Here is a 25650-nt window from a genome sequence, read left to right on the forward strand (position 1 = left end):
CAGCGTATCCGCGCGTTGCCCTCCGCGCTCGCCCCGCGTGGGAGGAAACGCGACCGTAGGCGAAGGTGCGTTGAATTCCAAGTGCTCCATCAGGAATCTTTCTGGCTGATAAGCCCAGAGCTTGGCAATCATTCAGGCTCCTTTACTGTGTGTCACTCTGCTTCTGAAGTTACAGGCGTGGGTTCTCAAGCTAAGATGGGAACAGGGCAGGGAATTTGTGAGCTGAGGTCCCGGCTTTGCTTTGTGACTCGGAAACCTTTCCCCAGCTCGGGGGGCAAAGGAGGCACCCGGACAAGGAGCAACGTCACCCTGAGATACCATCAGTGCCGACGTATGCAAATAGGTGTATCCAACACTAGCACATCATTGTTAGTTGGTTCTTTCTAGCATGATTAAGAGAATAAAAATGCTGATAACCATTCTTCCAAATAATTTGTGTAAGTATCTGTAGATATACTTGTATCTGTCAATGTATATATACATATATATTTATTTATTTTGTGTTTTCTAGACCACCAAGATTTATTGTCCTTGGTAGTAAATATTGACCTTGGATTTATCTCAGTCAATGTTTACCTCTTAGGCCAATAAATCTTGAGGTTCACCTTAACACAAGTCAATATCTGCTTAGTGTTCAGCTCCATCATTAATATAAATATTTTCGCGACCTTTGCATGGATTAGTCTATTTTTTAAAGTCAACTTCATGTCACAAATCCTGTGGCACATTGGCCGTTGATTTTCAGATCTGTTTATTAATCTAAGGGTTTTTTTTTAATACCCTCTGATATTCCCGCCGAGGTGTTGCAGAAGCCGGGCAGCGTGTTTGTTGAGGGGAATCTCAGGAATGTGAGCGCACGTTGCGGGTTCACATGGAGAGGGAGGTGGCCCATGGAACCAGTGTATATTGGGGTGGTTCGCCATGGATTCATCCACTCCGGGGTACACGCGGTGCGTTGATAGCTGGCTCCTCTCTGGTCCTTTCTCAAGACTTTCTTTGTCCAAGCAAATCTTCCTGAGATCAAGTGTTTGCTTTTCTGTATCTCTCACTGAGTTTAGGGTCAGCAGGGACCTTCAGACCAGCGAGTCTGACCTTTTATCCCCTGCCACCTTTATCTCCTCTATTTACGAACCACTTCTTGCCGCCTTCCTCCTCCCGTCTTTTGACCCTCACCACGCTGAGATTTCTCTGCAGTGTTCTTATTGAAGTTTTCTTTTGAAACTGCGCTTGATTTGGTGTGATAACATCTCGGTCTAGACCCAACTGAAGTGTCCCAAAGTCTGGAGTGTGGCTTTGTGCGTGTCCCCTGGCTGTCACCCCTGGACTCATATATTGCCTTTCCTCACTGTGTTCTTAGGCATGAGCGTTGCATCTGAATGTTGTGTCATGAGTATGGTCTCTCTCCATGTCCTCCCCCTAAAAAGTGAGATGCAAAGTGGAGTTTAAACATCTGCACCTTCCACCTCCTTTGCCTGGAGGAACATGCAAAGGAAGCAAATTATGTGGGTCCACACGTTGTTCAACCCTCTCTTTAAAATAAAGCAGCCTGAAGGATCCAGGACAGTTACTCAATTCAGGCACCGAGCTCAAAATTGTCCTCATTGTTATTATTATTGCATAACAAAGCACAAATATGGTACTCATGAGTACAAGCCCCTCACCAGCACAGATAAGAGAGATGTTCTTCATCCCAGGATGTTCTTGCTCCAAAGCCCTGATTCTACCGCCCCCTTTTCATTGAATTACTCCTTTTATTTCAAGTGCTGACTGTTCGCATGGATAACAGCTTGCAGGGTTAACCCCTTTGTGAGCCTATAGAAAACATACTGTGAACATGCGAGGTTTCTATTATTCGTTATAAAGGTGCTGTTGGGGTTTAAAAACGTCGCGCTATGGAGAATTCTGATCCCTGTCACATGAAACGGCATCAATGTCAGCCCGGGGATTTGTGTGAATATTCCTTGAAGAGAAGCAAAGATGAGGAATTAGTTGTTCTCTTGTCCTATTTATTCCCTTTAATTGGATTTATTTTTAAGTGGGCTTTAGTATAGAAATTTCTTCTTCATTTCTTTACTGTATTTGGGAATTTCATGTCAACACGTGATCACTTAAGACAAAATGCGTGTATCGTCTGATCTGAGCGACCTCTATTTTCTTCTCCCTTGAATTAGTGGAGCTGTAAAAAGTGAAGGGCTTGCCCGACGTTAAGAATACACTTCAACCAGCAGAGGTGTGTTTCTTAAACAGCAAAATCTTCTGGTTTCATTTAAATGTAACGTGAATCAGCTCTCAGCTTGCAGAGCGTTCAGAGCAGCACGCTCAGCCAGGATTCAAGACTCGGACCAATTCAACCTGCTGATCCATCGGGTCTTTGCGAGAGGGCGGTGGAGCGTTGGTTCCCGGAGGGTCTGTGCGCCACGGGCCGTACCGGCACGGCTTCGTGCACCAGACTGGTGCAGCAGGCCAAGCGCTCGCCTGTTTCTCGCCGCACGCCTCCAAGCCAGACCCCGAGCAGCTCGCTGCTGTCAGCGCTTGATTCATAGAGTTGTGTAAATGGGCAAAAAATTCCTTTCTGTCATGCCAGAGGCCAAATTAAACAGAAATCTGTGAACCGGGAGGGTTATTTGGTTGGGAGGAAGCAATACGAGTCGTGTGATCATGTACTCCTGCAAGTTTTTTCACAGTTTGTTTCGGGGCTGAGTTTGTCCTGGGTTATTTAAAGCCATAAAATGCAATTCTCCCTCTTGAGAAATTGCTTGGAAGTAATACCGGCGTGAAGGCAAACATGAAGTTAGCAGAGCCAAGCAGAAAGCACTTGAAGGCTGGGACTGAGCGACCGCAAACGTCGGCGTCAATACCGATCCAGCAGCCTGCCCGGCGAATTCTTCGTGTTCCCTTTCAACCAGGCATGTAAAAAATGCACGGCAGATATGCAGGAAGGCATATACAACATCGCTTTCCCCTCTCCCATCGCAGCAATGCTAATGAACCCCGGCATAGCTGAGATTTCCAGATTTGCTATCAGTGTGGAGAGATAAAAGCAGACCTGTGCACGTTACGTTACAATTTAACATGGGGCGCTCGTGATTTTCTCCGTGTTTGCGGCAGAATGCAGAAGGAGCTCAGTGACGTGTTTGTGGGCAGGTTTTGTGAGACACAGCAAACTGCTGAGGAATTAGCGCTGTGAGGTTTGAATTAGCAGGTGTTGCTGCCAGGAGTATTGCTGGGTGTCTCCGAGACGCCTTTGATGTGCATTTTAGTGGTTAGTGAAGATTCGGAAGGAGAATTACTAAGAAAGATGGAACAAAGTAATATAACCGCGTCTGAACTTATTTATGTAGGTATGAAGAAAGCATGCCCTTAGGTCTGTGTTTGTGCATCTGTAGATTTAAACAGCTCTTTGTACTAAAAGGTCCTTTTCCTTCAGAGCCCTGCAAATACGGATCACTTAAGACGAAATGCGTGTATCATCTGATCTGAGCGACCTCTATTTTCTTCTCCCTTGAGTTAGTGGAGCTGTAAAAAATGAAGCTGCTTAATTGCGATAGTTTACTGAAAAGCTCCTACAAAAGGAGTGTTTGTTGTCTAGGGAAATTTTATCTCTGGTTTGTTTTGTTGTAAAAGATTCTATCTCAGAAATGCTCTGAATCAGAGATGAAGGGGAGTAATGATAAACTTAGGGGAAACAGAAGGAAAACGCGTGGGTGTATGAGTTTGCACATGTCTGTAAGCCATAATAGATATGCAAATAGAAAAGCAAGTGCTTGTGGACGTTTTATTCATCAGCTGTTTAACACTAGATTTACACACTTTACAAAAATCATTCTGACTCATTCTAGAGAACCTTTATCAGCTATTTTATAATCATTTCGTTTACTGATCCAATTACAAACCAAACTGAATGCTGTCGGCTAACACAGGTTGAAATGTCTTCATTACACGCAGCTGTTTGATGTCTCCAGGTGTGGGAGAGCACACAGCAGGGATGGGGATTAATGAGGCGAGATGCGGGAGATGGTCCCAGCCGTGTGTTCTGCGCTGGTCAGCCGGAGGGGACGGGTGTCCAACGTGATGGGCACAGCCGCCCCGCACAGCCCCGGATCCCGCGTTACAGCCGACCGCCTAGAGACACACACAGCACCAAAGCTACCCCGGCAATTTCCTGCCGTACCAAACTACTTTACATGAACACGATAAAAAAATCCCCTTCTAACTGCATTTATATCGAGCGCCGTATCATTCTTTAGCATCATGTCATTCTGCAGCATCAGCATCTTAAGCATTTCAGCATCCTCATTTTTATGGCAAGGGCCACCAGGCGCGGAATGGAAAAGATTTTAACCTAATTCCTGATAATTCTGATCTATTTTTGTGCTGATGCAGGTGCTGTCTGGTGGTGCTCAGGCCTTTCTTGTATGTGCAGAAGCTGTAGTCATGCAGATAGTGCGTAGGAGCAGTAAGTATATGACGCGAAGGAACAATCATAATTATCCAATACAATTTAATTTCCCTGTATTTATAGAAAACTGCTAGAAGTGATGCTTGCACAGAGTTAAAAAAAAAAGTGAAATAAAAGAAAATAATGAATATAACTTACTATCCTTAATGTCCCGGTCCTGCGGGACGGGTGAGGAGCGGCAGGAGCGGCTCTGGAGCTTCATTGGGATAGTCCAGAAGAGGGAGCTTGAAATTAAAGAGTGAAGAGATTTAAAAGTACCAGAAGGAATAAATTGTTCAAATATGGGAACTTTGTTATGATCACCCTTTGTCACTGGCGGAATTGGCTTCATATTAATAACAGCAGAGGCTCGTTTTAGGGATGATAATTATTCTTGTGATGGGGTGTTTCTGCCGCAATGTTCTTTCAGCTATTAGGTTAAAATACTTATTTTTCCAGCGTGGTATCCGCCATTGCTTTTCCAGAGTGTTAGAGAAAATGACAAGTAATTAATTGCATGGAAAATATAAGTCATATATGCTCATCTGCGACTTAAAGGGCCATCCTTCTCTCTAGTCAGCTCAAACGCACTGACCCGGTTTTGGTGCCGCCGGGGCTGAATCTGTCCCACTTTGAAGCACACGGTTCGCCAAGTGCTCCCCCAGGTCATTTCTGCAGGGCCAACACATACGAACGAGCCTTTGACTTGGTTACAGTGCCCTTCTGTGCTTCTTATAAGAATGTGTTAGGAGCTTTCTCGAAGTAGAAGTTCCGTAGAGTATGTGTGCAGCAACCTGTGTTCTTACAGTAAATAACCTCCAGAAATCTTTGTGTCGGAGTCCGGTACCTGCTGGCTGAGAAAAGAGTCCATAATCACTATCCCGTACCTACAAAACCAGAAAGAAGCCTGTGCAGTTTAGTATGTGTGCTTCTCTATGTGTGTATATATAGTAATATATTTGTACATCATAACCAGGTAAAAAATATATTTTATTGACCCGAGTTGCTCTTTTTTGTTCACTTGTTTGTTTTTCTTCTGGTATTCAATATTTTTACCCATCTTGACTCTTAGTCCCCAGATTGAAATCTCTTGATCTCTGCTCACAAACAGAAAACAGGCAAACAAACGTGATTAATTGTCATTGAAATATAATTTTCAACAACGTCTTATTTTGATTTTAACGTTTTACTAAGAGACTTTATTCTGAAATAATTTCATAGTGTAAAGCAGATCCTCTGAAGATACCACAGTAGGACATTTAGATGGGTTTCAGAACTTTAAAAAGCATTTTAAGTGGGAAATGAGCCATTTTCCAGAGGAATCTTCAGTTGATTAAACTATTCTTTTTCTGCAAAAAACCATGTTACCTAATTTCTAATCAAAGCCTCCTGCTCTGCACAGACTTTGTTGATGAGCAGGGTTTATAAGCGAAGTTGGGACGCGGTCTCGCTGCAGTTATTCATGCAGAAGAGCGCGGATACTCCTACCCAGTGCTCAACCAGCACATTTTCCATGCGTTACCGGTGGGATCGCATCCAGCTGGCCTCCTGACTCACTCCCCGGTGTCTGCGGCGCAGGGCAGGACCGGCTCATGGCTCCAGGACCAGCTCATGGCTCCAGGACCACCTCACGTCTCCCCGGGAGGAGCTCGGTGCCAAACCCACGGTCCCGGCGGGTGGAGGTGGCTTCCAGAGATCCCAGCTCAAAGCAAGTCCGCTCAGAGCTGGCTGGTCTAAGCAAGAGCCTTGCCCAGTTGAGTTTTGGAACAACGTCCCTTCCCTGGGCCCCTCTTCCGGTATTTGACAAACCTCATAGTGAAACTGTTTTCTTCATATCAGGTGGGAATTTCCTCTGTTCCCATTAGTGCCTGGTGCCTTAACATCCTAAGGAGAGCCTGGCTGTGTCTTCTCTACACCCTCCCATTAAGCACAGCAATAGGATCTCCCCAGTCTTCTCCCACCCTCTCTGATCTGCTGTGTGTTCAGGCCCTGGACCACTTTGGTGTCCGCTGTTGCCTGGCTCCAGTTTGTCAATGTCTTTCTTGTATCGGGGAGCCCAAAAGTGGCCATGGTGCTCCAGGCTGTCTTACAAGGGCTGAACAAAGGGAAATCATTGATTTCTTCAACCTGCTGGCTACCCCCGTGTTGATACAGCCCAGTCTGCAGTTGTCCTTGAACTGCAAGCTATGAAGATGCATGAACCGCTCTGCAGTGACTGACTCTGAGAGCTGCGGTGCGTGCGGCTGGCTCTGCTGGCAGAGCTGCCGCGGGGCAGCGGGTCGGCGTTGGCACGGCGGGACGTGTGGCTCAGCGTGGACACTGCGTGATGTTCTCCTCTGCCTCCCATCGCGTGTTGCCACAGGCCTCGTACACACAGGCTGATGGGTCACAGAATCCCAGAGTGTCAGGGGTTGGAGGGCCCTGGAAAGCTCATCCAGTGCAATCCCCCCATGGAGCAGGAACACCCAGATGAGGTTACACAGGAAGGTGTCCAGGGGGTTGGAATGTCTGCAGAGAAGGAGACTTCACAACCCCCCTGGGCAGCCTGGGCCAGGCTCTGCCACCCTCACCGGGAACAAGTTTCTTCTCGTATTTAAGTGGAACCCCTTGTGTTCCAGTTTGTACCCATTACCCCTTGTCCTATCTTTGGTGTCATCGAGAAGAGCCTGGCTGCATCCTCCTGACACTCACCCTTTATATATCTGTAAACATTAATGAGTCACCCCTCAGTCTCCTCCAGGTCCAGAGCCCCAGCTCCCTCAGCCTTTCTGCAACTGGTCTTTCTGGTCTGGAGCTGGGATGAGCTGCAGGAAGCCTGGCTCTTCCTCAGCCTTGGGAAGGCTTGGCTGGAGGTGACAGTAAGAAGTGGACCTGAGTTGCATTTCCACCAGGCCCAGCCTCGCGGGCAGGCTTGGGACAACCAAAGCCTTGGCAGCATGACTTCCATGAACTGATGCTTCTGAGGGGTGGACAGGAGGAAAAGAGGCCCAGGCCCAGGTGAACACGTTGGGTAGGTGTGGGCTGGACCTCGTCACTCCTGAGCCACAAGGCTTGGTGCCTTTCTCAGGGGTCACCCTCTTGTGTCAGTTGGCCATGGCAGATGGTTTTCCATATGATCTCCGCACGTGCTCTTTCTTTTTCAGAGCTATTGTTAACTTGTTGATGTGAACCACTGACAGGTAGATATGTAGAGTCTGTAACATGAATTGATGCTCTGCTCATAAAGTTTCATTTGGTTCATTCAGTGTAATAAGTCAGGAACCTATAAAAGAACTTCATAAGACAGTAAAAATGGGAATACTTCACAGAAATAGAAGATGACAAGTTTTTATTTCTTTCTCTTTCACATGCCTGTTAGTTGTGTGGACTCGTGACTTAATAAATGTTATGGAATTAGTCATGGATGTTAATTTCGACCTGCCATTCAGAATGTCTTCGCATGTCTGATTTCAAAGACTTACATGGCCATTATAGTAAAATTAATCTATGTCTTAATTGCAGTAACACCTAAACATTGGCCACTATACTGAAGTAATTAAATATTCTCAAGTGTTAATAGCTTTGTATGCTGCTGTAATTAATTTGTTGGTGTCCTAACAGGAAAAAAGAATTGGAGAAGTAGATGGGTGATGTTTTCCTTAAGGCTTCGGTACCAACTCTCCCTCTTGGGTACGCGCCTATGACACCATATGTTTGATTACAACCATTGTAAGCTTCAGGCTGTTAGTTTTAAATACCTCTAAAAAGGAATCTTTTCTTTTACCTGTGTGCATTCCTTTTATTCTCAATAGTCATTGAACAGCAGTGATTGTTTGGTGGTGGTTTCGGTGTTGTACATCAGCGGTCCTGGGAATGAGCAGGAAGCCTTATGCACAGCACAGGCCCTCGCGTTCATTCGGTGCTGAAGTACAGCATTTATTCCCTCACTACGTAGATGTTAATTGAAGCCAGTTGTCTTGTTTAAATTCTGTGCTCCTCATCCGGATGTTAGAACGATTGCTAGAAAGTCGTTATCTTTTCAGGAAATGAATCATGAGAAAATATCAGACATACACAAGAGGAGACACCTCCCCCCAACTTTAGAAGCCTTAAAATAGTACCCAGCTACAGGAGCTACAGCAGGGCTGCTATCAACCATCTTTACTAAACTTTAAAGATGTGTAAGTGGGAAAGGTTTAAAACGCCGGAGCCCTGCTAGGGCAGCCTTGCTCCGCGAAGACGCTCAGTGTCTTTGGTTGAATTATGCCAGAGCAGCTACATATCTTGAAAGCTGTCCTCAACAACACAGGCTGGCTTTGTTGTGCTGGAGAGATAGCCGAAGAACGAACGTGGTATAGTGCACACACGGGGGCTTTCTGAGCCTGCCCCCACAATGAAGTTGTGCCGATTGAACTCTGACAAACTATAACCTGCAGGTATAACAAGGATTTTCCATTTTTGCCTAACACGTATACATTTTGTCTCTTCCATTTTTCCTTTCCTGCAATGCATTCAGCACAGCAAGGGCTGGAAAGAAATCTGATTGTGAAACTGATAAATTGTTTTACATAGTTTCCCTATTTTGGCCATTGCCATGGTCTGGGTTTGAAAGTGCTTGGAATCCTCCTTCTCTCGCTTTGTTTTAACAAGCTGCTTCTTGGTTGCCCATTGCCGGTGCTATATAACCTACGGTGCACATTATATTTTAGTGTATCTCACGTTCTACGTTGACTCCGAGCAGCCTCAGTGTGAAAGCAGATGGGATGATTTATTTTTGCCCCTCATTTTCTCTGGTGAGAAGGAGAACCGCTTGGCCCTGCCCTCTCTCCTGGCTTCCTCTTAGCACAGTCCGTTACATCTTGGCAAAAGGGGTCTAGAAAACACTACTGAAGTAAATCTGCAAAGTGTTTCATCATATTTATTTCATAACCTCTGTGGCAGACTCTTTGCTGCTCTAAATAGACGCGGTCTCATTGATTCAGTGGAGTTTTCCTTCTTGCACATCCCCGTCTGATCGCAGTTGTTTGCAATTCTCCGGTACACTCATAGAAGACACTTAATGTGTTAAAACTTGCTGCGAGCCTTTGATATCTCTGACCTTTTAAAAAAAGCCTTTTAATTTTTTATATTCCCTAAGACGACAGATGTTTTTTTTCTTTTTGATGGAATAGATAGAGATTTCATGTCGAAACGCATTTCTTGGTTTCACTTTGCTGGGCTAGCTCACTGCTCTCTCTGTTTTGTGCTGCTCTCAATCTTGTCTTGTAGTTAGTTTTTGAATGACACTGTAAAAAAGTCACAAAGAGTTAAATGTGCAGAAATGTCCCTGGAAAGGATTAGTAGCGTCCTGCTAGTGTCTCCCTTTGGATCCGTGTGTGAATATCCAGGTACATCCAGTCCCACCTGCAGCAAGCCTTCCAAGCCAAAAGCTGCCCTTGAGACCTTCTGATTGGAACAAGTGTTTAACCGTGAGTAACCAGACACGGATCCTCTGTGAACGAATGGCGAAGCGTGTCGAAAGCCTTGACTTTGGCGAGGGTGGGAAGGAGCCCTGGAGCCGCGCGGGATGCGCTGGGTGCTCCTCGCAGCGCTGCGGTCCCGTGGAGCAACACCCGACACACCAACACCCGTCTTCCGTCACCTGGGTGAGCCCTCTGGAAAGAGGGCAGATGATGTATTTTCAGCTAAATAAGTAAACCCCTCTGAGCAGTTCTCGTTTACGGCACAGTCATTGCGTTGAGATGATGGCGGTTGTGCGCACGGCATCGCTGGCACGGCCGCTCTCGAGTTCGGCGCTGGCGCGAGGGCCCGGCAGAGGCTGCTGTGTTCTCCATGGAGCGCAGCTCCCGGGAGGAAATCATGGTAGTTCAGCATTGGGTGAAGACTTAACTAGTGATTTTCTGCCTTTCTATTTACACTGGAATCATGAAAAACATTTGTGATTGTTGGGAATCCGTGTGTGTGTGTCTGGCACTAATTAGTTAACAAAATCTCCCGACCCGAGAAATACAATTACCTGCTTTTGCAGAGCTGCGGCAGAATGTGGCTCCGGTCTCTGCCCGATGCTGAGATGGGTGCAGCACTGTAAGTGTTTTTTTTAACCATAATGGCCAGAGGGTGATTTTGAATGACTTAAAACCAGGTGCATGGTACAGGAAAAAACCAACAGGCCGTATTTTTGGCCCTGGCCGTATTATTTTTGCCTTTAGCAAGTGCTGCTTCTTAACTTGTTCAGTATTTAAAGATCTACTTGCGTTCTCTGTCTACATATACAGACCCAGCACACATGGCTGAGCTGAATATGGAACATAGGACCTTTATTGGGGAGGTGGAAAGTATGCTTGCTTATTGTAGTTTCAGATTTTGGCTTAGGTTAGGAACAAATTTTTCAAATTTTTGAAGTATTTTGGCATGTTGATCCTTGGCACATTTTAGTGTTTATTTCAGAGGCTGCGAGTAAAGACAGTACGAGAATCCTGCTCTGAGTCTGAATTAAATCGAAAGCCAGATTTCACACAGGGACCTTAAGCATTGGGTACTTTAGGAGATGATATTTTGCAGAAGGGTGGTTTTCTTTGGTGGTGTTCTCGATGTCCCAGTGTTTGGCTGCCGGACGTGTAGATTGAGAAGCTTTCTGGCTGCCTGCTGATCCGTATCGTCTGAGATCTGAGCCTGTTCACGAAGCTCAGTCGCATCATCCAAAAGCAAAACCACTCCGAATCGTTAATCACTGTGAGAGATCTTGGCCTGACTGTATCAATCAAGACCAGTAGTTCCTCAGTGGAGAAGAATCATGATGCCGTGTTTCCAGTGACAGTTGTGATATTATTGGTCACTTGCTTTAATTTATGACAGATAAGCCCTTGTTTCACTTTGGAAATGTGAATCAGCATCTCCATGACTTTGGATCCCTTGTGTGTTCGTATGTGGTTTAGGTTTATGTTTGATGACGTGTCCTTCAGAGGTTGCTCTAAAGATCCAAGTCTCGGTCTAATAAGATGGAGACTTTGCTGAAACACAGTGGTAGAATATTTACACCAATATTAGTGTAAGAGTGCCGATGCTGCTCAGGGCTGTTTGTTCCTTACGCTGCCTGCTGCAAGTTTTAGTCTGTGGGATGTAAAGAGGTTTTTGAAAGAAACTGAAAGGTGGTGTAGAAATGCGATGTGCAGCATCTTGGAGAAGGGTGCAGTGCTATACATAATTTATTAGGCACTGTTTGTATGGACAATTGTTAAGTTATAAATAAAATACAGCCTTAAAACAAAGGTGAAAGGCTGGAACTGTGGGCAGTTATTTCCTCTGTACTTCTATAAAAAAAAACCCAAACGTTTCCAGGTTTGTTCAAACAGTCACATTTTGGTTTGGTTATTGATACTCACAGTGCTGTGCCTCTTTTTGGATGTATCCCACTGAAGACCTTCGTCTTTGCCACGCGGAGTGACCTTTTCTCCAGTAAATCCTCCGCAGGCTGCGGGACAAGTCCTAAAGCTTGGGGAGGCGCCGAGGGCCAAGCACGGGGAGGCACGTGAGCCTCTGTCACGCCGGATTTCCACGTCGCAGAGCTGCTGGGGGGCAGTTAGACTTGCCTCATTGATATAAGGTCCCTCAACCACTTTCCATTTTGATTCATTCCGTTCGGCACCGACCATCGCCGGACGTTCCCCAGCCCATCTGAGCCTTGGCTCCCGTTTCCTTAGGCTGGGCTTGCACAGGGACCAGCCCCGCAGCCCCCCCGGCACACGCTGCTTCTGTGCCCACAGCAAAGTCCCTCGAGCTCCAGAGATGCTGAATGCATGAGTTCAGTGGATTTAAGAGTACAACCCATATACTTTTCATAATAATTTATTATATATCTTCACATTGGTCTTCAGAATGAGGTGAGAAAGAGGTTTCTCCATAAAAACCTCTGAGCAGGTGTGGGTATTTCCTGAGTGTGAGCAGGAACAACACGGGTGGGCCTGATGGAACAGCAGGGGTAGAATGTAGGATTTTGTGGCAGGTGGCGGTCTGAGCATCCCTTGAGGTACTGCGGAGCACCTTGAAAAAGGGGTTTGAAATCTCCCCGTTCTACAAGCGGTGCTGACGCAGACCCGCGACACCGAGCAAAACCGTTCTGGCTGCTGAAGAGGAAAGACATGAGCAATTCGAACTTAGGAGTGAAACATTTCCTACAACTAAGCCTGAATAAATTCTGGAACAGCTGAACAGGAAATAAGCTAATAATGGGATTTTACGATATGCATTTCCCATATAAGGCATTGAAATGTAGCATGGGTTTGTTTGCTGATTCTCTGGCTATTTTGCTCTAAATTTTAGGTTTCTTCTCTGCCTGCACTCGGTTACGATAGTGAGGACTTTGCTGCGTTCTAGGCTGGAGTGTTTCATCTCGCTGCTGCCGTCAGTGGTCCCTGCATGGACCATTCCTGGACCCGACCACGGAACAGACTCGTTAACAGTCCCCCCTTGCTGCCTTTTGTTTGTGTCGGGGAGCTGTTTCCTTTAGCCCTTGAGGCTGATGCATGGGAAGGGGAAGAGAGGTGGGCAGCGCCCGTCTCGCTGCGGTTCGTGCTTCTGAAAATAAGCTCCCCAAAACGCGATGTGGGGAAAGGAAGCCCTGGCTCCAGGGAGCCTGCTGTCTCCCTCAATAAACAAAGGACTGCATTTGGGCAAGTTGCCCAAAGTGTTGGTGCAGGGTGCGTTCCCAGCCGCGCCGCTCTGCCTGGCCTTTTAAGGATATGTGACAGTATGCCGGAGACCACGGTAAGGTGTGTAATTCAGCGGTGATTAATGAGCGCAAAGCTCTTCTGCAGCTTCGGTGTTTCTGTAGCATCGGTCAGATTCTCTTCTCACGAGGAATTCACGAAGATTTGCAGCCTCTGGCCTGTTCCGCGAGTGCGATCTCTTGTCAGCTCTTACACTGCATTATCGTAGAGCCATCTACCTTCCCAAAGTGCTCTGTATTGCGGAACAGGTTTTGCTTGTGAATGCGAGGCCAGATGTGCAGAGGGGAGAGCGAGCTCCTGTTCAGGCATCTCGCAGTTACTGCTGTGGCACACACCGCTCACAGCTGGAAACCTCAAATCTGTCTGCTCAGACAATGAAATACTCAAGCTGGCTAGTTTGTGCCGTGCTATAAGAAGCGATCTATATGCACTATATATAAGAAATGGCCTATATGCATATAATTCGGGAGTTCTTTCAAAATAGCATGCACTGAATCACGGTCTCAGTTTAAACCACAGCTTGTGCCAAACTAGTTGTTTTGATTTCTGGCCCAGCAGAGTCTCACTGTCCGGTTACACCTAACATTACACCTAACATTTGCCTTGGCTTTTGCTGCAAAAAGCTGTTAATGAAAGCCGAGTGAAACAATGAAGGTCGGTCTGCTGGCTGGATAGAAATAGATCTGATTCACCAAGCAATGTTTCTTTTCTTTTCCAGTGACATATTTGATGCCATGTTCCCCGTCACACACATCGCAGGAGAAACAGTCATACAACAGGGTAATTCTTCCCCTCATTTTTGCTCTTCTATGTTTGCTAAAATTGTACAGTTCACATCTCTCTGTCTGAGGTTTTACCCTCTTTGCTTAGCAAGAAGAATAACCATATTCCAGAAGCTTCTAAGTGTGCAGTTCTATTACACGCTCACAGATGCGGATCTTGTGCGACATGTGCAGAGATCCACAAAACCACAGCGGTACACCTCCAGGGTTTCAAGGTGCTACAGTTAGATGTAGATAAATAGCATTTTGGATTAAAATATTCATTCCTTACCTGAAGATAGTCAGAAAGTAAAGCGCGGCTCCGAATGCAGGGGGTGGCACAGGCCAGCTGAGAGCAGTTAGAGATGGGCAGTATTTTTGTAGCTGTTGGGAATGTCGAAGGCTGCGTTGCGCTGTATCGCAGTTACCGCTCTTGGCAGCTTACCTGCGTGCCTCCGTGTCTTGTGGAGAACTCCATCACCCTCGGGCTGTATTAAAGCCTCTCGCGTGTTTACACTGAATGGAGCGTTGAATCAATCGAAAGAGATAAATTAACGCCATTGAAAGATATTAATAGGAAGAAATCATAGTGATATTTTGATTTGTGAAGGCAAATAGGCAAGGCTGTTTGAGCAAATGAGTCTCTGTGTAGGTTATCTGGAGTACAAACCCATGCGAATATGGGGCCAGGAAATTATTGAATCTTCAGCAAACAATCACCTTTTGTGTTTTGCTTCCAGGTGATGAAGGAGACAACTTCTATGTCATTGACCAAGGCGAGGTGGATGTAAGTACGCTCCTACAGCATAGTATTAAGTTTGAAGCTCCCCTGTAAAGTCGTGTGCTCTGGCACGCGGCTCGATCCAGCGCAGTGCTGTGTTCTGCCTCCTTCCTGCTTGAAACAGACTGCGCTGGATTGCTCTCATTACCGTGCCTTTGTTGTGTTAAGTCATTTGCGCGTTATTTTGTAATGGGCGTGTTTTACATCCCCGCTCGGTTGTCCGTTCCAAGCAGGAAAATATGGTCTCAAACTCACGCAGATGACATGATGTCCAGAGCCGTAATGCACCTGGGGGTGTGCAGTGTTTGCAGAGCAGGCCACCGTGCTGGAACGCGCCCGCGGCAGCTTGAATCACTCAGCTCAGCTCCTCTGCTGCTTTGGGTCTGGATTGCTTTGTTTGTTTTGTTTCTCCAAATCGAGATACAGCCCGAGGCAATGAGTTTAATCTTAGAAACCTTAATTTGCTTTTAAAATTAGGACCAAGTATATGAACAATGGTGCGTATTAATAAAGCAAGGATTATTGTAAGTGGAAAGCGATCTGTTAGACCACAAAATGTTTACGGGAGTATGCGGTACTTGCATCAGCAAAGCTTTGAAGAGAAGCTTCTTTCTGAACCTGCTTTCCAAGTCGCAGTGTGTTCACCTCTTATCTTTTTGTCCCAAATGAAACTCGCCCTTTTGCAGTTTTGCTGCAAGTTCCTCGTTTGACTGAATTTTCTGCACGCCCCTTACGCACCCGCAGCTGTCAGACAGGAGCTTGCTCATCAGCAACATTGCTCTCCACATGCCCAGATGAGTTTTGTTTGGCGTATTTAAAGAAGAAAGTGATTTATTTTAAACGTGGGCAGGAGGCACACAGTTATTTTAGTGAAAGTTGGCTTTTTTAGCAGCCTGTTTGTGTGGGGAGACCATCTAATTGGTATTGTTGGGAACCGAAACCTCACACGGTGCCGCTGCCTCTGGAAGCTGCTCCTCAGGAAATCCGTCTGACTCACTGTTCCTATCAGGCGAGGCTCTCAGGAGCAAACATCGCCACATCCACGGGGCCGGGGCAGAAAAGAGCTGTATTTATAGAACAGTGCTACAATTTTGTTTTAAAAGAACTGCTTAGGGCCTGATACCGAGCTTAATGAGTCCACTGGCTTTGACTCAGACCCGCAAATGCGCACATTGAAGTTATAGATTAATACTCTTTAAAAATAATTTGTCCTCGCTGAGAACCTTCAGGAAAGCTTCTCCAGCCTTTGGCTCGGGGGTGGCGGGGGACCAAATGACCTCAGGAAACACTCTGCGAGACCCTTTGCAATTAATGATGAAGATTATCATCTTCCATATGCACGTGTTGCTCTTACAAGGCAGTGATAAGAAAAATATAGGCAGTTTGTGTATTTTTTATAAGTGTTGGTCGCCACTAATGGCCAAAGCGGCTGTGGCTCTGCAGGCGTTGAGGAGGACTTGCTTAGGCCACCCGTTGCTGTGTTCTCTGTTGGGTAAGAGCATCTCATTTACTCATCACGTTACTGTACATCAGAGGTTCTCCTTCTGTTTTTATGGGAAGCTGAAATTCTTTCAACTTGCCCACAAATAGCCCAAGAAGAGACAAGTGTCCAGATCACTTTGCATTGATGGTTTCTTGGGTTCATTAAAGGCTTATGCAGAGTAATCTTATATTTCCCAGAACATTTCAAGGGCCTTTGAGGTTTCTGAGATAGGATATGGGGTAGATTCTGAAAAACTGCCACAGTGACTAAATGCCCTCGGTGTCACTGCAGTGCGGTTACACACAGGCTCCTAAGCTGTATAAGTGGTTTTGAACATTTTGTCCCAAATCCCTGGTTTGACACGCTGCATAAGCACCAGTGGGCCTTGAAGCATTAGAGCAGTTCAGTTGACTTCAGTGGAAGCCACTGCTTTGCTAAAGGCAAAGCACAGCGCCCAGCTTTGTTTGATGCTGTTAGAGTTGAAGGCAGAGGTTTTCTTTGTATTCCGAGTAGTTTGCAGTCCTCCAGTCATTTAGGTATGATATAGGATATACCTTTTTCCTGCCTTGTCTTCGAGACCTGCAACAGCAGGTGTTCTGAGGAATGAATGAAATAACTGGGTTTCTTTGAGTAGATTGCGGCTTCGAATTCATGAGCATTCTCCATTGCCAAAATCAGCTTGTATCTGCTAGGGCAGATCCACAGTAACATCATCCTCACGCTTCTCACACACAAGTATGGACAGTTTTCTGACATGAGCTGTGGCACAAATGCATCCTAACAAGTCTTGAGAGATGTCGTTTGGGCTGAGCTTATTCCAGGGGCAGCCCAAGCTCATGACCTGTGTAAGTTTTGGAAGTCTCTTCTGTGAGCAGCTCTCCCTTCCACATCCCCTTCCTTCTTCCTGCACCCCACCACGCTCTCCCCGTCTCCTCAGCCGGGTGCTCTCTCTTTCCTAAGCCTCCCCTTTATCTTCAGCCAAAACACACGCTGAATTCCTCTGCAAGGGACTGTGCAAAGCACAAGAATCATTCGCTCATCCAGGAGCAAGTTGCTACCACAGCCTGGCAGCTCCAGAAGTTACCGCCGCTGCTGGGGAGCTGCAGGGAGGGGACCCCAATTTCCCCCCACGGAGTGAAGTTGATACCAGGGCAGTCGGTGCGGAGTAACTTGCTCCTGGATGAGGCAGCAGCTCCCAGACCCGCTGGGTGTTCACCATCCACCCCGTATTTAGTGCTGCCCAAAAAGAGTTCTGCCACTTTCCGAGCAGCAGTGCTTAAATCCTTCTTGCCTGAAGAAAAGCCAGGCCTCTAGTAAGCGAGCCGCAGCTCATTTAAGCCTTGCCAGAGAGTTTTTTGGCACGCTTCCACCTTTCTCCATGAAAAAAAGCGACTTGGAGAGTAGGCAATTGACCCCGAGACTTAAAGCCTCGAGCCATTTTCTGCCTAGTTCAGCTGGTGTTGGCATATGCACCGAGGCTTTGAAGCCCTGGCCTGGCGAGCTGCTGTCGTTGTGTCCCCGAGCTGCTGTCGTCATGTTCCCAAGCTGCTTCCATCGTGTCCCCAAGCTGCTCCCATCGTGTCCCCAAGCTGGGAGGAGCAGCAGGTGCACCAGGACTGGCGGGTTCAAGGAGCAATTCGCTCTAAGAACATTGTGGCTGATAAGCACCTGGTTTTTCCATACACATGGAAGGAAGGTTGCAGTTGCCATCGTCAAATCCTCATCCTCTGGAAGAAAGTCATGGCAAAACTAAGAAAAAAGAATCTCTCAACCAAACAACAGAAACCAAACAGAAACCACCAACAAAAGCAGAGTGTGGTGTTTTGAGCCTAAAGAACCCCAACATTTAATGGTAATTTACTGTTATTTGGCGTAGGCACCCCAGACTGTAAATAAGAGCATTCTAATATTTTCCATTAGAAATAATGTGAGTGAAATTAGAAGCACAATAAAACATTTTAAAATATAATAGCACTGTATCCTCTACTGTTATGCTTCCCGAGGGTATAAACAAGCCCCATTCATGTATCCATAGGATAAAGTATCTGTACATTTCTTGCCTGGTGTGACTATGGGCAGCCAGAGCAGAGGCAGCACCCTGGCAGTCGCACTGCTCATGGACCGCGAGCCGAGGGGCACAGATTGTCACACCTAAAATACCAATGTTCAGAGATCAGGAAGAGGTAGGTCTGGGAGAACCATTTATTTTCCTCTAATACCATATATTCTCCAACCCGGGGATAATTCAACCAAAGCAGGATGGGAAAGGTCAGGACGGCATTATCAGCGTCCCCGTGGCTGCTCAGGGTTGAGGAGCGTTGTTGACTCCTGGCCCGGCCCTGCAGGTGGATGCGGTTTCTACCAGGCAGGTGGTGGCACGAGGCTCCAAGTCCTAGAGGTCGTTGTGTGCTGGAAGCGTTTCTGCTCAGACCACGGATGCCAAAAAGCAGCTGGCAGGACTTAAATTATAGTTTCCAGTAAAGATGCTGGAAGTACCTGCTAAAGTATGCGTCTTGCGAAAATCTCTAATCCGCATTTCTAAATATAAAATTACTTCCTGTTGATTATTTTAATCTCGGAACCTCACATTTTTTACTTTAAAAAGCACCGTCAACTGCTCTTTTAAAACAGATTTATTTTTTTTAGACTCGGTAACTTCCAATTCTATTTAATGTCACAGCAACTTTTTCTACAGTCGTTCTCAGGTTTTCTTCTTGTCAAACAACAGCAGCCGAACTATAGTATGGTGGAAATCAAAATGAGAACTCTTCAGGATTTTTTCTTATATACCTTCCATGTTTACTATATAAAGTTATATTTGGAGCTATAAATTAATATTATGGTCAATAGATACGACTATTTTTGATTGTAGGTCAAATCTCCTTGATGTCCGTATTTGTATATACGAATTACCTCATTTGTATATACAAAAAAGAAAATTACACGGTGGTTTATGTGAGGATACTATTGGATTTTAAACCTAGTTATGTTTTACTGTTAGATTCCATAGATTGCTTTTTATTTGAATTCTTCCATCGCGAATGTTCCTTCTAATTTCAGAAGGACGCTTTTTGAAATTTGAAACAGAACGTTTTAAAGTTCGGACTTTTTCAGCTTGAATTTTTAAGGGCTCTCCAGGCAGTCTCCAAGTTCGTATCTTTATGTTGAATAAAAGCGCATTCACACTACAAATAAAGCGCTGGCATCATTTTTGTGCTTTGATTCTTTTCCCCACGAGGACAGTCAAAGGTGGATCCAGCGTTCTGTGAGATTTGCTTTCTGCGCGAGTGCAGAGGTTGGGGAGGCAGCGCTGTCGTTCCTTCTGTCTTACTCCCCTATGTGAAATCCATTCTGCTGCGGCGAACGCACGAAGCTGCAGCTTTTGTGGCTCGACCTCTTTCTTGGCATTTTGCTCCCACCTGCCTGTTTGGGATGATTTTTACCCTTTATTCCAGGCCCTGGGTCCTCAGGTGCTTTGGGAGCACGGCAAGCCCGGCGTTGCTGGGGCTGGGCAGCGCTGCCCGGCCCGCTCCCCCGAGCCGGTACCCGAGCGGTGCCGTTTCCAGCCCAACCGCCCCGTGGCCTCATCCATCTCCTCCCGAAGCCCCGTTTCACTGACCCCAGTGGGAGCTGGATCACATCTTAATTGGATATCGGGAAGATGAATTGGGATTGGTTCCAGCTGTGGTTCATAATACACCTTTTCATCATGAGATGAAGACAGAAGTGAAATTAATACTGACAGTTGGTTGAATTTTGACCCTAGTTCATTTATTTTGGTCAGTATCTTTTCTTGTGCCCAACTCGAACACAGCTCAAACTCATATATTTTTTAAAAACTGCTAGTCTCTCGGTAATTGGCCATAGGTTGTGGTCTTGTCCTTTACCATAGTTCCCTGCTCAAGGTGAGAATATGTGCATATTTTCTTCATATTGTTCTTCACAGAGGTTCCAAGGAAATGAAATGAATTCACGTTCTTTTCTGGTGTTACCGCCCTGTAAGAGATCAGAATCTACTCTGCAGTGGGTAAACGCACACGGTCTTTCCTCCCTCTGTGCTCACAGGCACACTAACAGGGTGAAAAGGGTTTATTGTGCGGGTTTATAGCAGCAAGCCCACAAGCAAGCTGCAGAATACACAATCCACCGTGGGTCGTGTCTCAGGAGCTGCACTGAGCAGCGAGGAGAACGCAGCCCCACGGGGAGCACCCGCACCAGCTCCCCGAACCAGCGGAGGTTTTACATGGCGCTTGAGCGCAGGAATTCTTCTCAAATTAGATGTCATCCAGGAAAAACACTGTGGTAGCGGTATCAATCCATACCGCGTGTCAGAGGGCATCTTATCTAAATAGCCTGCGGGTCAAACGCTGCTTCCTAAGTTCTGTAGAGCTTATCTGTTAAACAGGACCGATAATTCTGCATAGAGCTTCTCAAGTCCAAAGCACTTAGTAGTCTTCACTAATGGAGAAAGACGTCTCAGTAGTTAAATATAAATGCTCGTTGGAGGCACTAGGCTTAGGGAAGGAAAAATTGTTCCTTTTCAAAAGATGTTTCCCTGTTTTGACTGGTTTTCCTTTCATGGCCACGGTGCCTTTCAGCAAACCCCATTTACACGTATCCACAAATCTCCTTCCCTTCAAGTTTGACAGTGTTAATAAAAAGCCAAAGTTGTGACAGTTCTGCTTGTTGACCGTCTGAGCCTTGAACACAAGAGGGAAAACACGATGCCAGTTATCCACAGGAGCCGAGAACGCCGCGAGTAAATACAGCCATTGTGCTGAAGCAAGACGACTTGAAATTCTGTACACAGAGCGGGTCGTTGGCCTCTTTGGGGACCGACTGCGGAAACTGTTACGCTTTTGTTTTCTTTCTGTGTCCCCAGCATTGGCGATTAGAAAGGAAATTACTAATAGCTTTGTAGGTAACTGTCAATAGGAAGAAAACTGCCACTAAGTCCCCAAACTGGTTTTGCTTCTCGTTTTGTCTCGTGCTGTGGTAGGTTTATGTCAACGGGGAGTGGGTCACCAGCATCGGAGAAGGAGGCAGCTTTGGGGAGCTGGCGTTGATCTATGGAACACCCCGGGCTGCCACCGTCAAGGCCAAGACAGACCTCAAGCTCTGGGGCATCGACAGAGACAGCTACAGACGCATTTTAATGGTAAGTTCGTGGAGAAGGGCTCGTTTGTGGAGTTGATACCTCTGCTTTCTCTTGTAGTACCAGCGCTTCTATTCTTCTATAGAAGTATTCTTAGATAGGAAATATTTCAGGTAGCGTGGTGAATTAATTGCTGCAGGTCTAGAAGATGTCCCATGTTAAGCGCTGCCCACAGTGAATGCCATTTACCCACCCAGACTACTGTCATCTTTTCATTTATTCCTAAGAGCAGCGTGGATCATTTCATTGCTGTAGGTGAAATGAGACACCTGTCTCGGTGCGCTCATGTGAGGGCAGGTTGTGGTGGCTCCCTGCTCGTGTCCTCAAGCCTAAGAATTAATTTCATCACGTTTCGGTGGCTGTGTTTCATACCCAAAGCCAACTCCACCATTCCGGGCTGGTTCTGCTGGGCTCAGCTTCAAGATGTAGCAGCAGCTGCCTTTTGAGTCCCAGAAATGTGGTTTCCTGCCTTTCAGCCTCTAACTTCATGTTTCTAGAAAGCTGCTGGATATTTTGGATGTAGAAATGATTCTACCTTTAAATAAGAGGTAGTAATGCTTAGAATATCTTTTGAAAAATATAATTTAAGGTGGTTTTAAAACCACCTTATTTATTTTCTCTTTGTAAATCATTTCGTCCAAGGGGTCAAGGGCCTTTTCCTCCCGAAGATGTGGGTTTTCCCCTCCATCACCCGAGATGGTTTCTTCTTTCGTCTCCATTCCTTCCCAGCCATGACCAGCCCCACATTTTCTCTGCCTGGTGTTGAAATTTTATTCAAGTTATAACTATTTATTTGCACATTGTCCATGTTGGGTTAGTTCTTTGTGTCGGGATGTGCGGTGAAGCTGGTTGGCTCTCGCTGCAGCCCTCTGCAAAACATTATGCCGTGAGATTCATTGTGCTAAATGGATTACAAGAGAACACTTCAACATATTCCCACCTCAGTACACTCACGAATTATCTGCCCATTTGTGTGTTCCATTTATTTCATTAAATTGTCTGTGCTGAGTTGCATACTTCTCACTCCGTTGCAATTTTTAATGTATATGTTCTCTGTGTGCGCACACAAGCACACACACACATTTGTGTCTATATGCTGTATTTATTTACTGAACGTTCTTAACATTTACTTAACACTTCACATTCTTTTGGGGGAGATGCAAAGGAATTTTTTGCTATAGGATTCTCATGTAATTTAGTTACTGAAATATTGCTGTTTTCTTCTTTGCAATTGGGATTCAAGAGCATCACGGAATGGGGAACATCCCAGGGTAGTACAGTGTTTGTATTCTAAATATAGCGAATACCACAAATACCAGAGAAGCAAACGTCTGTATCCCAACATCAGATTGATCCCCCAGACAATTCAGTTCCCAGACTGAGGAAATTTGAAGTATTAATTTCTTGGAGTTTTTTTTAAGAAGGCTCGATTGAGGATCATTGAACTACCCTCTGGTTCCCATGGCCCGCGGTACCTGGCTGGGACAGCAGCGTTGCCTGGGCTCTTCTTGCCTATCTGGCAACCTTGCTTGCAGAAAGTGAGTTGTAATATTGGGATGTGAGTCATGACAAATCAAAGTTACTCAGTTCCTGATGTTATGCCTCATTTTACTGATGCTATTTTGGCTTTGTTTTACCATCTTTCACAGCTTTAAACCTAAACCCCGGTTCTTTAACAAGTGCCTTTTTCCAAAATAGACAAAATAAACCAGCAAGACTTTGTGTTTCTGTAAAACTGAAGTTGCGTGGTGGCCAAAACATGAAGCGAATCCAGCCTGCAGATGTCTGACATCCGTGCGAGGTGGCACCGGCATCTCGCCGGCTGTTTTGCTCTCATGGCCGGTGTGCGCGGTGCCTCTTTCATGCTCTGTAAGAATGTACAGCCAAAGCATCACTCAATATCAGGTTTACACGGGGATTAAGCGGGGCTGGAGCAATCCAGAGGGCCGTTCCGCACCTCCTGCCAGCACAACTCTTTGATTTGAAACTTGAGCCGGGCTTTGCCCTTTGGTCGCCGTTTGTTTGGCTCCTTCCCGAAGGTGGGGATTTCTAGGAAGGACCTGATCGATGCCAGCACAGCCGAAGACATGGAGCAAGAAAGAAGGCTTGAAGAGTGCCCGAGGGACAAAGCAGAGAGGCAAACAGGGAGCAAGAGGGAGACCGGACTGAAGGAGAGGGAGGAGAACATGGAAGAAAGCAGGGAAAGCGAAGGGGCAGTTGGAAAAGAGATAACAGTCCTATTCAACAAGACCTGTTCTAATCTCTGGGGCATTCACTTTGCTAAGCCTGGGTATTGCTTAAGCTAAGCCTAGGGTTTGCTGCATTTTTAAGTGGTCCTACAACTGGCTTTGAGCTCTTTCCTGGGTGGATTTGGCAAGTGCAAGTGATCTTGTTGCTCCGTGGGACTCTTTCAGGGAGGAGCACTGCAGAATGTTAACGAGTCTTCGTAATTAGTGGGAACCACTGTCTTGAAGAAGATGAGCTTGTGCATGACAGCTCAGAATGGGGGAGAAAGTGAACAAAGGAAAGGAAGGAGAGCGAGAAGCAGCGACTATTGAAATAAGATATTAATAGGTTAGAACAAGCAGAGTTAATAAAGACTTTTTAAAACATGTCATCAAGAACCCTGCCAGCGCAGAATTATTCATGTACATTTACTATTGTTTTTATCTGGCTCAAGCAGTAAGATTTCTCCTGCTTCCCTTGGGAAACGTTCCAGCAAGAGAATAATTCCTAAGTTGGGAAAACTTTTTTGATATTCATCTTAAATTAGATTTTCTTCATTTTCTCCTGTTACTTTGAGTTATGTCAGGTTATGCTGTACTAAATTGCCTTCTCTTTCTGGCATAGATCTGTAGATGATTATCGCTGTCACCCTTGCACCGATACACTGTGATCCAGCATTGAAGTGACCTGTACAGGCTGATGTTGCAAACCAGGTCTCACCTACTGTCTGTAAATCCCGCTCAGCTTTCCAGCTTCTTCCATTTGTCAAACATCTGTGCTTAGGATTCTTTTTTTCCCTTGCATTTCTTAGCTACATTTTCCAAACAGAAGCTCGTTCTATTATGTTCTGCTCCCATTTATAATGTCTCTAGGTCCTTTCTTTTTATTTCCATGACCTGGCAAGCTTTCATAGTATCTCCTAGTCTGCAGATATCATTACTGTTTGATTTGTTGCTGCTTCTAGGAGATCTGGGAAAATGTTGCATAAGAGCAGACATAGCAGGTGTCCCAGGGAATGTGCTGCTTGATACTGCGGAGACGGCTTGAAGAGGTTACGATGGTGTTCATACCTCAACAATTTGGATAAAGCGACTCGACCAAATAAAACAAGTATAGAAAGGACATCAGGTGTCAGAGGTGTCGTGTGCCAGGGGAGTATTAGGCTGATCAAGGACGGTGGGAAGTAGGCGTGTTCTCTCTCTGTTTCATGGGGAGGAAAATGATTAATACCAATGGAAATAAGTAAATACTTTGGCTGGTTGTAACATTGCTGCTGCTGCATTCTTTTTGGCTGATATTAGCGTTCTCTCCAAATCTCTTCCCCTCACTCTGCTCGGGAAAGCTTGCGCAGGAAAACGCTCAGCTGAAAACAATGTGCAACGAGCCAAGCTGCTCCTCCCTGGGGGAGAACCTGGGGTCTCCTTGTGCTGATTGGGATCGAGCGTCGTGTGCTCTGAAAATGCAGAGACGGCTTTGGTGCAGCTCTGCTGGGGGCGGCTCGTGCTGGAGATGGAAGGTTGGATGGAGCCATCCCGCGGGTCCATTTGTGAGCCATCCGTTGGGCCACGCTGGGTTTCAGTGCATGGGAAATAGGACTCTTAAGCCTCAGCCACTAGTTTGTGTTCTCCCTCCCTCACCTTTGTGGTATCGTTCTGAGACGTGGGATGGTTAAGACAGTGAAGTTCTGCATTGAGTGGAAGTTCTAGATACCGTCACTATACAAAAAATGATAATAGGACATTTAATTAATTCTTTCCACTTCAGTGTTGCTTTGGCACTTGTCTTCATGTTGAATTCTGTACCGCTGCCCTGGCTTAGCAGAGCCAAGAACCAACACCCCCATCTTTCCATGGGAAGCGATGGGCTCCCGCTCTCCGGCCGGGTGGGATGCCGGCAGTTCTTACCTTCCTGGGTCTTGTCTGCGTCTCTAAATACTCGAAGCTGTGGTCAGGCGTCACTTATGGCCACTGATTACTGCTTCTTAAAATTCATCTGTGTCCGCAGGTCATTTAAAAAGCATTTTCCACATCTGTCCCTGGCTGCCCCAGCCCATTAAACTAAACCACCAATCTGGTTTTCCACAGCTGTCAATTTTGCCGGT

The 25650-nt window shown here is 46.0% G+C and overlaps 1 protein-coding gene across 4 annotated transcripts in view; it reads left to right on the plus strand.

The window, feature by feature from the left end:
- PRKAR1B (protein kinase cAMP-dependent type I regulatory subunit beta) overlaps positions 1 to 25650 on the plus strand; it is an 88702-nt gene that overhangs the window by 37726 nt on the left and 25326 nt on the right. For all 4 annotated transcript variants that reach the window (XM_065031568.1, XM_065031571.1, XM_065031572.1 and 1 more), the window contains exons 5-7: positions 13862 to 13923; positions 14645 to 14691; positions 21168 to 21326. In XM_065031568.1, the coding sequence (XP_064887640.1) occupies positions 13862 to 13923; positions 14645 to 14691; positions 21168 to 21326 (268 nt within the window). The remainder of the gene's footprint in view (positions 1 to 13861; positions 13924 to 14644; positions 14692 to 21167; positions 21327 to 25650) is intronic.

Source organism: Columba livia, chromosome 15 (assembly GCF_036013475.1).
Source record: "Columba livia isolate bColLiv1 breed racing homer chromosome 15, bColLiv1.pat.W.v2, whole genome shotgun sequence".
In the NCBI taxonomy this organism is placed as follows: Eukaryota; Metazoa; Chordata; class Aves; order Columbiformes; family Columbidae; genus Columba; species Columba livia.